The sequence below is a fragment of the Oncorhynchus mykiss genome, chromosome 8 (genome assembly GCF_057628025.1).
Source record: "Oncorhynchus mykiss isolate SJ-2025 chromosome 8, ASM5762802v1, whole genome shotgun sequence".
Classification (NCBI taxonomy): Eukaryota; Metazoa; Chordata; class Actinopteri; order Salmoniformes; family Salmonidae; genus Oncorhynchus; species Oncorhynchus mykiss.
The window spans coordinates 13,608,401-13,621,807 of record NC_143029.1 but is presented as its reverse complement, the minus strand read 5'-3'; the positions used below and the strand labels follow the sequence as shown (position 1 = coordinate 13,621,807).

The window sequence follows — 13,407 nt, the reverse complement described above, 5'->3', positions numbered from 1 at the left end:
TCCACCAGACGTGACGCTTGGCATTCAGACCAAAGTGTACAACAAATGAAGGACACCTGCTCTTTCCATGACCAAGTAAATGCTATGATCCCTTATTGACGTTACTTGTTAAAACCACTTCAATCAGTGTAGATAAAGGAGGGACAGGTTAAAAAGGGACTTTTAAGCCTTGAAACAATTGAGACATTGATTGTGTGTGTGTGTCCTTCAGTGGGTGAATTGTCAAGACAAAATATTGAATTGCCTTTGAACTGAGTATGGTTGTGACGTGGTGAGGTTGGACCCAGGTGCAGAGAAGAGACCAGACAAGGAATCAGGGGTTAAAGATAAACATAAATACTTCACTGATAAACAGTAGCCACAGGATCACAGTACCATGGGAAAAACAACAAACACTTCATCTCAAAAACTCACTCAGGAAACAAACAAACACGGTAAACAATTCAAGCTTTTGCAAAGGAAACCAGAACACACACCTTTTTTAACAGGTACATCATAATGAGTAGTAGGACACACCTGAGTGTCAATTAATGTCTCTAGGACGGTCTCTGCCGCCCTCTGTTGACAGGTGGAACCATGACAATGGTAGAAGGTGCCAGGCGGTTTGTGTCAAGAACTGCAACTCTGCTGGGTTTTCCCGTGTGTTCCCGTGTGTATCAAGAATGGTCAATCACCCAAAGGACTTCCAGCCAACTTGACAACTGTGGGAAGCATTGCAGTGAATGTTTTCTTGCCTAACATCATTATTTGGAAATGGTATATTGATGATATTTTTGTTCTATGGAGGGGTGATGCAAAACAGTTCCAGGCATTCCATGTTTTTCTTAACTCTTGTTCTGAGCATCTGAGATTTACTATGCAAGCTGACACACGTCAAATCAGTTTCTTTGATCTTCTGAGTTTATGTGAGATTAATGTTCTATACATTTATCTTTACAGAAAACCTACTGATCTTAACAGTTTGTTCAGGGCTGATAGCTGTCACCCGATTCCCTTGAAAAACAGTTTTCCCTACAGCCAATTCTGTAGAGTCAAAAGAATTAGCAAAAGAACAATCCGATTTCCGATCTGTCTGAGACGCAAAGAAAATTCAAGGAGAGGGGATACAAAAATGGACAGATTAATACTGCCATTGAGAAAATCCTAAACAAACCGAGACATGATCTTTTTTAAGGACAGTCTCGCAAAAAGAAACATTCTTGCGTTCTAACTACCCGCTATTCAAAGTGTTCTGAACAAATGAAGGGAATCGTTCACAAACATTGGCACATTCTAAGATCGAATGACAGTATCAGTAATGTGTTTTCGGACCCTCCCTTGGTCGTATTCTTGTGGGGCAAAACTCTCAGAGATCAATTGGTAAACTCTGATTTAACACCCCAAGATATCCCTGCACAACTTCTATTTGTGCCCCTACTGGATGGAAACTACAAGTGTAAAACTTCAAGTGTAATGGCTGTGCTCAATGCAATGGCACTTATAAATTTACAGTTGAAGTCAGACGTTTACATACACTTTAGCCAAATACATTTAAACTCAATTTTTCACAATTCCTGACATTTAATCCTAGTAAAAATGCCCTGTCTTAGGTCAGTTAGGATCACCACTTTATTTTAAGAATCTGAAATGTCAGAATAATAGTAGAGATAATTATTTATTTCAGCTTTCATTTCTTTCATCACATTCCCAGTGGGTCAAAAGTTTACATACAGTCAATTAGTATTTGGAAGCATTGCCTTTAAATTGTTTATCTTGTGTCAAACATTTCGGGTAGCCTTCCACAAGCTTCCCACAATAAATTGGGTGAATTTTGGCCCATTCCTCCTGACAGAGCTGGTGTAACTGAGTCAGGTTTGTAGGCTTCCTTGCTCGCACACGCTTTTTCAGTTCTGCCAAAAACAATTACATGGGATTGAGGTCAGGGCTTTGTGATGACCACTCCAATACCTTGACTTTGTTGTCCTTAAGACATTTTGCCACAACTTTGGAAGTATGCTTGGGGTCATTGTCCATTTGGAAGACCCATTTACGACCAAGCTTCAACTTCCTGACCGATGTCTGGAGATGTTGCTTCAATATATCCACAAAATTTTCCTACCTCATGATGCCATCTATTTTGTGAAGTGCACCAGTCCCTCCTGCAGCAAAGCACCCCCACAATATGATGCTGCCACCCCCGTGCTTCACGGTTGGGATGGTGTTCTTCGGCTTGCAAGCATCCATCCCCCTTTTTCCTCCAAACATAATGATGGTCATCATGGCCAAACAGTTCTATTTTGTTTCATCAGACCAGAGGACATTTCTCCAAAAAGTACGACCATTGTCCCCATGTGCAGTTGCAAACCGTAGTCTGACTATTTTATGACAGTTTTGGAGCAGTGGCTTCTTCCTTGCTGAGCGGCCTTTCATGTTATGTCGATATAGGACTTGTTTTACGGTGGATATAGATTATTTTGTACCGGTTTCCTCCAGCATCTTCACAAGGTCCTTTGCTGTTGTTCTGGGATTGCTTTGCACTTTTCGCACCAAAGTATGTTCCTCTCTAGGAGCCAGAGCGCGTCTCCTTCCTGAGCGGTATGACAGCTGCGTGGTCCCATGGTGTTTATACTTGCATACTATTGTTCGTACAGATGAATGTGGTACTTTCAGGTGTTTGGAAATTGCTCCCAACGATGAACCAGACTTGTGGAGGTCTACAAATTTCTTTCTGAGGTCTTGGCTGATTTCTTTTGATTTTCCCATGATGTCAAGCAAAGAGGCACTGAGTTTGAAGGTAGGCCTTGAAATACATCCACAGGTACACCTCCAATTGACTCAAATGATGTCAATCAGCCTATCAGAAGCTTCTAAAGCCATGACATCATTTTCTGGAATTTTCCGAGCTGTTTAAAGGCACAGTCAACTTAGTGTATGTAAACTTCTGACCCACTGGAATTGTGATACAGTAAATTACAAGTGAAATAATCTGTCTGTAAACAATTGTTGGAAAAATGACTTGTGTCATGCACAAAGTAGATGTCCTAACCGACTTTCCAGAACTATAGCTTGTTGACAAGAAATTATTGGAGTGTTTGAAAAACAAGTTTTAATGACTCCAACCTAAGTGTATGTAAACTTCCGACTTCAAATGTAGATCCTTCAAACATCCCCAAACAGGGAAACAGACCCTAATTAAAGGGGTTATCACATGCTCCGCTAAGGCAGTTATTTATCTTATAACTTGTCTTTGTGTTAAAAAGTATGTGGGTATAACAAAGTTTGAATTAAAAGTACAAATCTCGGAGCATCGTAGCACCATTAGGTGCAAAAACTCAACTTATCCAGTTGCGGCCCACTTTTTAGAAGCAAACCACTCGATTTCGTCCCTACGTTATATCGGCATCTAACATGTCACCCTCCCTAGGAGAGGGGGCGACCTCGAGAATTTATTGTTAAACCGAGAGGCTGCCTGGATCTTTAATTTAAAGACCCTTGCTCCCTTCGGTCTCAACATAGACTTTAAATCTGAAGCCATTCTTGTGATTGTTTGTAGGCCTCTGTTGCCAAATTGTCTCTACGATCGTATGCTATCCATTCATGTTTTTGGTATGTTATTTTATATCTGAGAAATAACCAATAATATCAGGCCACACCCGGCCATGACTACAGACACCTGTGTGTGTCCTTTGACACTATATAAACTCGTCACCCCGCAGTGTTTGCCATTATACCCTGATGAAGACAGCTTGTCTGTCGAAACGTTGGATATTTGGTTATTCAATTATTGCATCTGAGCTCCTAGAGTGTGCGGCTCTCCTTTCATTTTTCAAGTGTTCTACTCCGCTAGCCAGCACCTCGCCTAAATAGATGTGTGAGTCAACATGGGCCAGCATCCCTATGGAACGCTTTCAAACACCTTGTAGAGTCCATGCAACAATTCCAAAGATTTACTGACAGTTCATATAAGGAAATCAGTCAATTGAAATAAATTCATCAGGCCCTAATCTATGGATTTCACATGATTGGGAATACAGATTTGCATCTCTTGGTCACAGATACCTTTTTTAAAAAGTAGGGGCGTGGATAAAAAAAACAGTCAGTATCTGGTGTGACCACCATTTGCCTCATGGACTGCAACACATCTCCCTCGCATAGAGTTAATCAGGCTGTTGATTGTGGTATATGGAATGTTTTCCCAGTCCTCTTCAATGGCTCTGCGAAGTTGCTAGATATTGGCTGGAACTGGAACACGCTGTCGTACACATCAATCCATAGCTTCCCAAACATGCTCAAAAGGTGACATGTCTGGTGAGTATACAGGCCATGGAAGAACTGGGACATTTTCAGCTTCCAGGAATTGCGTACAGATCCTTGTGACATGCTAAAACATGAGGTGATGGCGGTGGATGAATGGCATGAATGGGCCTAAGGATCTCTTCACGGTATCACTGTGCATTCAAATTGCCATTGATAAAATGCAATTGTGTTCGTTGTCTGTAGGTTATGCCTGCCCATATGATAACCCCACCGCCACCATGGGACACTCTGTTCACAACACTGACATTAGCAAACCACTCACCCACACACCACTATACAACGCTGTCTGCCATCTGCCCGGTACAGTTGAAACTATGATTCTCCAGTGTGCCAGTGGCTTATCGAAGGTGAACATTTGCCCACTGAAGTCGGTTACAACGCCGAACTGCAGTCAGGTCAAGACTCTAGTGAGAACGACGAGCACGCAGATGAGCTTCCCTGAGACGTTTCTAACAGTTTGTGAAATTCTTCAATTGCGCAAACACACAGTTACATCAGCTGCTCAGGTGGCTGGTCTCAGACGATCCCGCAGATGAAGAAGCCGGATGTGGAGGTCCTGGACTGGCATGGTTAAAGGTGTTCTGCGGTTGTGAGGCCGGTTGGACGTACACTACTGTTCAAAAGTTTGGGGTCACTGAGAAATATCCTTTTTTAAAGAAAAGCACATTTTTGTGTACTTGTCCTCTTGCTCAGTTGTACACCGGGTCCACCCACTCCTCTTTCTATTCTGGTAAGAGACAGTTTGCGCTGTTCTGTGACGGGAGTAGCACACAGCGTTGTACGAGATCTTACATTTCTTGGCAATTTCTCGCATGGAATAGCCTTAATTTCTTAGAACAAGAATAGGCTGACGATTTCGGAAGAAAGTTCTTTGTTTCTAGTCATTGTGAGCCTATAATCGAACCCACAAATGCTGATGCTCCAGATACTCAACTAGTCTAAAGAAGGCCAGTTTGATTGCTTCTTTAATCAGGACAATAGTTTTCAGCTGTGCTAACATAAATTCAAAATGGTTTTCTAATGATCAATTAGCCTTTTTAAAGGTTAAACTTGGATTAGCTAACACAACGTTCCATTGGAACACAAGAGTGATGGTTGCTGATAATGTGCCTCTGTACGCCTATGTAGATATTCCATTAAAAATCAGCCGTTTACAGCTACAATAGTCATTTACAACATTAACAATGTCTACACTGTATTTCTGATCAATTTTATGTTATTTTATTTTAATGGACCAAAAAATGGATGTTCTTTGAAAAACAAGGACATTTCTAAGGGACTCAAACTTTTGAACAGTAGTGTACTGGCAAATTCTCTAAAACAACATTGGATGCGGCTTAAGGTAGAGAAATGAACATTCAAGTCTCTGACAACAGCGCTGGTGGACATTTCTGCAGTCAGCATGCCAATTGGATGCTCTCTCAAAACTTGAGACATCCGTGGCATTGTGTTGTATGACAAAACTCCACATCTTAGAGTGGCTTTTTATTATACCCAGCACAAGGTGCACCTGTGTAATGATCATGCTCTTTAATCAGCTTCTTGATATGCCACACCTGTCAGGTGGATGGATTATATTGGTAAAGGAGAAATGTTCACTAAGAGGGATGTAAACACATTTTAGCAAAAAATTTGACATCAACTTTTTGTGCGTATGGAAAATGTCTGGGATCTATATTTCAGCTGATGGGACCAACACTTTACATGTTGCGTTTATATTTTTGTTCAGCATATATATCAACACTGCTCATACATATACTAACTAATTAAAGTTGTGAAATGTGAGACATTTTGCATCATGTGATGTTTCTTTCATCAGTGCATAAAAATAATAAAGATAAAAAAATGTACTTTTATTATATTATATCTTCATTTTTTATTTTTTTTTGCTTGGTCCTGACCACAATAAGTCCATATAAAGAGACTGTGGCTTTACCAACTAAATAAATCTTACAATTGGAATCAGTAATGCTGAAACTGCCACATCCATTTGCAAATAAATGAACAAAGAAATTACTTCATACAATAGGTTAGGTTTAGGTTTATATCCCTCTGATATCATTGCACATCATTGCATGTACAATATAGGAGCAGAGTGTGTTTTCACCACCATGCTGGATGCTCGTCTCCTCCGTTTCCTAAACACTAACAAATGTGCCTTGGGGCTTTGTGTCCAGGTTATGGGGTTTCACTATAGTTGTAGCTGTGTGTCTACGTCTTCTGTGATATGGTTCGGTGTGACTACACACAGGGTCATGACTGTGTTATTGTGTGTGGGGTCATGACTGCGTTATTGTGTGTGGGGTCGTGACTGTGTTATTGTGTGTGGGGTCATGACTGTGTTATTGTTTGTGGGGTCATGGCTGCGTTATTGTGTGAGTGAGAGGGGTCGTGACTGTGTTATTGTTTGTGGGGTCATGGCTGTGTTATTGTGTGTGGGGTCATGACTGCGTTATTGTGTGTGGGGTCATGACTGTGTTATTATGTGAGTGTGAGGGGTCATGACTGTGTTATTGTGTGTGGGGTCATGACTGTGTTATTATGTGAGTGTGAGGGTTTATGACTGCATTATTGTGTGAGTGAGAGGGGTCGTGACTGTGTTATTGTTTGTGGGGTCATGGCTGTGTTATTGTGTGTGGGGTCATGACTGCGTTATTGTGTGTGGGGTCATGACTGTGTTATTGTGTGTGGGGTCATGACTGCGTTATTGTGTGTGGGGTCATGGCTGTGTTATTGTGTGTGGGGTCATGACTGTGTTATTGTGTGTGGGGTCATGACTGTGTTATTGTGTGTGGGGTCATGGCTGTGTTATTGTGTGTGGGGTCATGGCTGTGTTATTGTGTGTGGGGTCATGACTGTGTTATTGTGTGTGGGGTCATGACTGTGTTATTGTGTGTGGGGTCATGACTGCGTTATTGTGTGTGGGGTCATGACTGTGTTATTGTGTGTGGGGTCATGACTGTGTTATTGTGTGTGGGGTCATGACTGTGTTATTGTATGTGGGGTCATGACTACGTTATTGTGTGTGGGGTCATGACTGTGTTATTGTGTGTGGGGTCATGGCTGTGTTATTATGTGAGTGTGAGGGGTCATGGCTGTGTTATTATGTGAGTGTGAGGGGTCATGGCTGTGTTATTATGTGAGTGTGAGGGGTCATGACTGTGTTATTGTGTGTGGGGTCATGACTGCGTTATTATGTGAGTGTGAGGGGTCATGGCTGTGTTATTATGTGAGTGTGAGGGGTCATGGCTGTGTTATTATGTGAGTGTGAGGGGTCATGGCTGTGTTATTATGTGAGTGTGAGGGGTCATGGCTGTGTTATTGTGTGTGGGGTCATGACTGCGTTATTATGTGAGTGTGAGGGGTCATGGCTGTGTTATTATGTGAGTGTGAGGGGTCATGGCTGTGTTATTGTGTGAGTGTGAGGGGTCATGGCTGTGTTATTGTGTGAGTGTGAGGGGTCATGACTGTGTTATTGTTTGTGGGGTCATGACTGTGTTATTGTGTGTGGGGTCATGACTATGTTATTGTGTGTGGGGTCATGACTGCGTTATTGTGTGAGTGTGAGGGGTCATGACTGCGTTATTATGTGAGTGTGAGGGGTCATGGCTGTGTTATTATGTGAGTGTGAGGGGTCATGGCTGTGTTATTGTGTGAGTGTGAGGGGTCATGGCCGTGTTATTGTGTGAGTGTGTGGGGTCATGACTGCGTTATTGTGTGTGGGGTCATGACTGTGTTATTGTGTGAGTGTGAGGGGTCATGACTGTGTTATTATGTGAGTGTGAGGGGTCATGACTGTGTTATTGTTTGTGGGGTCATGACTGTGTTATTGTGTGTGGGGTCATGACTGTGTTATTGTGTGTGGGGTCATGACTGCGTTATTGTGTGTGGGGTCATGACTGTGTTATTGTTTGTGGGGTCATGACTGTGTTATTGTGTGAGTGAGAGAGGTCATGACTGTGTTATTGTTTGTGGGGTCATGACTGTGTTATTGTGTGAGTGAGAGGGGTCATGACTGTGTTATTGTGTGAGTGAGAGGGGTCATGACTGCGTTATTGTGTGTGGGGTCATGACTGTGTTATTGTGTGTGGGGTCATGACTGTGTTATTGTGTGAGTGTGTGGGGTCATGACTGTGTTATTGTGTGAGTGAGAGAGGTCATGACTGTGTTATTGTGTGAGTGAGAGAGGTCATGACTGTGTTACTGTGTTATTGTGTGTGGGGTCATGACTACGTTATTGTGTGTGGGGTCATGACTGTGTTATTGTGTGTGGGGTCATGACTGCATTACTGTGTTATTGTGTGTGGGGTCATGACTACGTTATTGTGTGTGGGGTCATGACTGTGTTATTGTGTGTGGGGTCATGACTGTGTTATTGTGTGTGGGGTCATGACTGTGTTATTGTGTGTGGGGTCATGACTGCATTACTGTGTTATTGTGTGTGGGGTCATGACTGTGTTATTGTGTGTGGGGTCATGACTGTGTTATTGTGTGTGGGGTCATGACTGTGTTATTATGTGAGTGTGTGGGGTCATGACTGTGTTATTGTTTGTGGGGTCATGACTGTGTTATTGTGTGAGTGAGAGGGGTCATGACTGCGTTATTGTGTGAGTGTGAGGGGTCATGACTGTGTTACTGTGTTATTGTGTGAGTGTGTGGGGTCATGACTGTGTTATTGTGTGAGTGAGAGGAGTCATGACTGTGTTATTGTGTGAGTGTGTGGGGTCATGACTGTGTTATTGTGTGAGTGTGTGGGGTCATGACTGTGTTATCGTGTGAGTGTGTGGGGTCATGACTGTGTTATTGTGTGAGTGTGTGGGGTCATGACTGTGTTATTGTGTGTGGGGTCATGGCTGTGTTATTGTTTGTGGGGTCATGACTGCTTTATTGTGTGAGTGTGAGGGGTCATGACTGTGTTATTGTGTGAGTGTGTGGGGTCATGACTGTGTTATTGTGTGAGTGTGTGGGGTCATGACTGCGTTATTATGTGAGTGTGTGGGGTCATGGCTGTGTTATTGTGTGTGGGGTCATGACTGTGTTATTGTGTGTGGGGTCATGGCTGTGTTATTGTTTGTGGGGTCATGACTGCGTTATTGTGTGTGGGGTCATGACTGCGTTATTGTGTGTGGGGTCATGGCTGTGTTATTGTGTGTGGGGTCATGACTGTGTTATTGTGTGTGGGGTCATGACTGTGTTATTGTTTGTGGGGTCATGACTGCGTTATTGTTTGTGGGGTCATGGCTGTGTTATTGTGTGTGGGGTCATGGCTGCGTTATTGTGTGTGGGGTCATGACTGCGTTATTGTGTGTGGGGTCATGACTGCGTTAATGTGTGTGGGGTCATGACTGTGTTATTGTGTGTGGGGTCATGGCTGTGTTATTGTTTGTGGGGTCATGACTGCGTTATTGTGTGTGGGGTCATGACTGTGTTATTGTGTGTGGGGTCATGGCTGTGTTATTGTGTGTGGGGTCATGACTGCGTTATTGTGTGTGGGGTCATGACTGTGTTATTGTGTGTGGGGTCATGGCTGTGTTATTGTGTGTGGGGTCATGACTGCGTTATTGTGTGTGGGGTCATGACTGCGTTATTGTGTGTGGGGTCATGGCTGTGTTATTGTGTGTGGGGTCATGACTGTGTTATTGTGTGTGGGGTCATGACTGTGTTATTATGTGAGTGTGTGGGGTCATGACTGTGTTATTGTTTGTGGGGTCATGAATGTGTTATTGTGTGAGTGAGAGGGGTCATGACTGTGTTATTGTGTGAGTGTGAGGGGTCATGACTGCGTTATTGTGTGAGTGTGAGGGGTCATGACTGTGTTATTGTGTGAGTGTGTGGGGTCATGACTGTGTTATTGTGTGAGTGAGAGGGGTCATGACTGTGTTATTGTGTGAGTGTGTGGGGTCATGACTGTGTTATTGTGTGAGTGAGAGGGGTTATGACTGTGTTATTGTGTGAGTGAGAGGGGTCATGACTGTGTTATTGTGTGAGTGTGTGGGGTCATGACTGTGTTATTGTTTGTGGGGTCATGACTGTGTTATTGTGTGAGTGAGAGGGGTCATGACTGTGTTATTGTGTGAGTGTGTGGGGTCATGATTGTGTTATTGTGTGAGTGTGCGGGTTCATGACTGCGTTATTGTGTGAGTGTGAGGGGTCATGACTGTGTTATTGTGTGAGTGAGAGGGGTCATGACTGTGTTATTGTGTGAGTGTGTGGGGTCATGACTGTGTTATTGTTTGTGGGGTCATGACTGTGTTATTGTGTGAGTGAGAGGGGTCATGACTGCGTTATTGTGTGAGTGTGAGGGGTCATGACTGTGTTATTGTGTGAGTGTGTGGGGTCATGACTGTGTTATTGTGTGAGTGTGTGGGGTCATGACTGTGTTATTGTGTGAGTGAGAGGGGTTATGACTGTGTTATTGTGTGAGTGAGAGGGGTCATGACTGTGTTATTGTGTGAGTGTGAGGGGTCATGACTGCGTTATTGTGTGAGTGTGTGGGATCATGACTGTGTTATTGTGTGAGTGAGAGGAGTCATGACAGTGTGTCATTGTGTTAGTGAGAGGGGTCATGATGACTGCGTGTCATTGTGTTAGTGAGAGGGGTCATAATGACTGCGTGTCATTGTGTTAGTGAGAGGGGTCATGATGACTGCGTGTCATTGTGTTAGTGAGAGGGGTCATGATGACTGCGTGTCATTGTGTTAGTGAGAGGGATCATGATGACTGCGTGTCATTGTGTCAGTGAGAGGGGTCATGATGACTGTGTGTCATTGTGTCAGTGAGAGGGGTCATGACTGTGTGTCATTGTGTGACTACAGCATACACTACACAATATAGTAGAGTGGATGAGAGACCAGTTAAACACTACAGCTCTGGTGTTGCCATCAATATTTAATGGCGGAGTGAAAAGCCAAACACTGTGTCATTGCCAGCCCGGTGGGCTCACAATTACAGCATGCCGTTTCAGCCCCCCGGATCGGGTTTGCATCCAATTAGTCCTCTACATGTGGTAGGGTTACCACCACCACCCTGGGTCACCAGCTACAACTGGCCCAAGTGGTTCAATACAGAGCGAAGGCTGAGGTGGAAGTGAGGACTGGGATGAGGGCATGGGACAGGCTGGGGGTGAGGGTGATGGTAGGGAGGGTGGGTTTGAGAGTGAGGCGGGGAATAAAAGTGAGGGTGAGGTTGAAGGGTGGTAAAGGGTGATGATAGGGGTGAGCTTGTGTGTGCATGAGAGAGAATGTGAGTGAGTTAGTGAGGTTGATGGATAACAGGTGATAGTGGGAAATGTGGGCGTGAGGGATGAGGATGAGTGAGGGATGTGGGAGAGTGAAGGACGAGGGTGAGTGAGGGATGAGGGTGAGTGGGGGATGAGGGTGAGTGTATTTTCCTAATCATGTAGGCTACATTTGTCTTTAGGCAGTAAAAACAAATCACCCGCGGAAAACAAATACTGTAGCAAGACCCCTAATGGTTACACATGTCCAGTAATTTTCCAAAGATTGACTCCTTTTTATTCTTGGTCGTGTGAAAAAGGAGACCAGACTATTGTCTTCTATTTCAAAAATGTTCCTATCCTTATGTCATTAGGGGTAATATCCAAAGGGGGCAGTTGACATTAGCCTGTCTACTGAGTTTATAATACACCGGGCCTGGTTTTTACTAGCACGTTCAAATTTAAATATTATGATGAGATGATTTTGATTAACATACAAAATATTATTCGTAGAGACTTTTAGAAGACCACCTTTTGGTTAGGCTGAGCATTTGCACCTGATGCTGCTGAACAGCCATTATTAGTCCAACGGCTCTTGAGAGGATTAGGACTGCAACCTGTTAACGATCACATTTGTTCTAGGGTTGTGACGGATTGCTTTGTAAGACATAGTCCACAGCTTTAGTGTTCTGTTTTGTGAAGTCCATCCAAAAAGCAGCAGGGTCATAACACGATTAAACACCACGTGTGCGATGATATCTCACTATTACACAGATAATAATAAAGTTTATCTTAACGAGTCCCAAACTTGCCGCAAACTCTCATGCAACCATTTAGAAATATACTGTAAATGCATTGTATTTATGTATTTCTCTGTTTGCTCCAGCCATTCCTCTGCTAATAATAATAATAATGTGTTCTAATAGACTGAAGCAAATAATATTGATTGTCAACTAAAAATAGCTTGAAACATGATGTCATCTTCAACAAGGTCGTAAAGGCAATAGTTTGAATAACTTAGCGAACTTGCAAGGCGATGGAGCGTAGCCTATGCATAGCCTACCTAGGTTTTTGCTTTGATTTATGAAGCACAATCAAGTGCAACATATTCAGGTAAGATTTACGTCACTGTTTAATAAATCTTACCTATGGTCGTGATCACAGTGATTGCGAAGTAAAATGATCCAGCGAATTTCCACTGTAACCCGGCTTTATGAGGCTTCAGCTGCAACACCACTTCCTCGAGTTCATCGAAGTTGAGTTTAGTGAGATTGTATTTGTTCCTAAGCTCTTGTTTTCTGTCGTACACTTTCTTCTTCTGAGTCGTCTCCTTCTTAGATTCCAAGGCATCGAAGACAGCCGCACCGACTAACAGGTAGATGAACGTGCAAATGATGAGCGCAAGGGTCCTCACGTTTTGTCTCTTCATGGTCAGGGTGAGTAGACGGACTCCAAAATTGTGAAAGCGAATCTTGAGGATGGGGAGCTCGGCTGGTTCATTGCGAGGCTGGCTCTATCAACAGGGACAGTGGCGCGCAGAAAGCTCTCTGATGACTTTATGTGCCCAAGCGCACATTTTCTCTCGGAGCTGTTCGTTTCAGCACCACCCCTTCCAACCGCCCTCCCACCGCGTGCTCGCCTGAATGCGTTCTAAGGTCTGTGCGTATGTATGTACAGTATGTCTGTATGCAGAAGAGAGTGGGAGGGAGGCTACTGTAGACGGCAAGTTTACGGTAATATTACCGTTAGCTAAAATAGTACTGCTGTTGGAAAATGCATTATAAGGAAAAACATGTGTCACAATTATTCGTTTTATAATTTAGGCTCAGAAATAAGGCAGCCCTCTCACATGCAACAAATTAATGCAGAACAGACAGCTAGCTACATTCTACTGA

General features: G+C 43.4%; 1 protein-coding gene across 1 annotated transcript in view; it reads right to left on the bottom strand.

The window, feature by feature from the left end:
* kcnk3a (potassium two pore domain channel subfamily K member 3a) overlaps nucleotides 1–13,157 on the bottom strand; it is a 65,301-nt gene extending 52,144 nt beyond the window's left edge. The window contains exon 1 of the mRNA XM_090242597.1: nucleotides 12,659–13,157. Coding sequence (XP_090098723.1) covers nucleotides 12,659–12,941 — 283 coding nt within the window. The 5' untranslated portion in view covers nucleotides 12,942–13,157. The remainder of the gene's footprint in view (nucleotides 1–12,658) is intronic.
* Nucleotides 13,158–13,407: the final 250 nt, after the last annotated feature.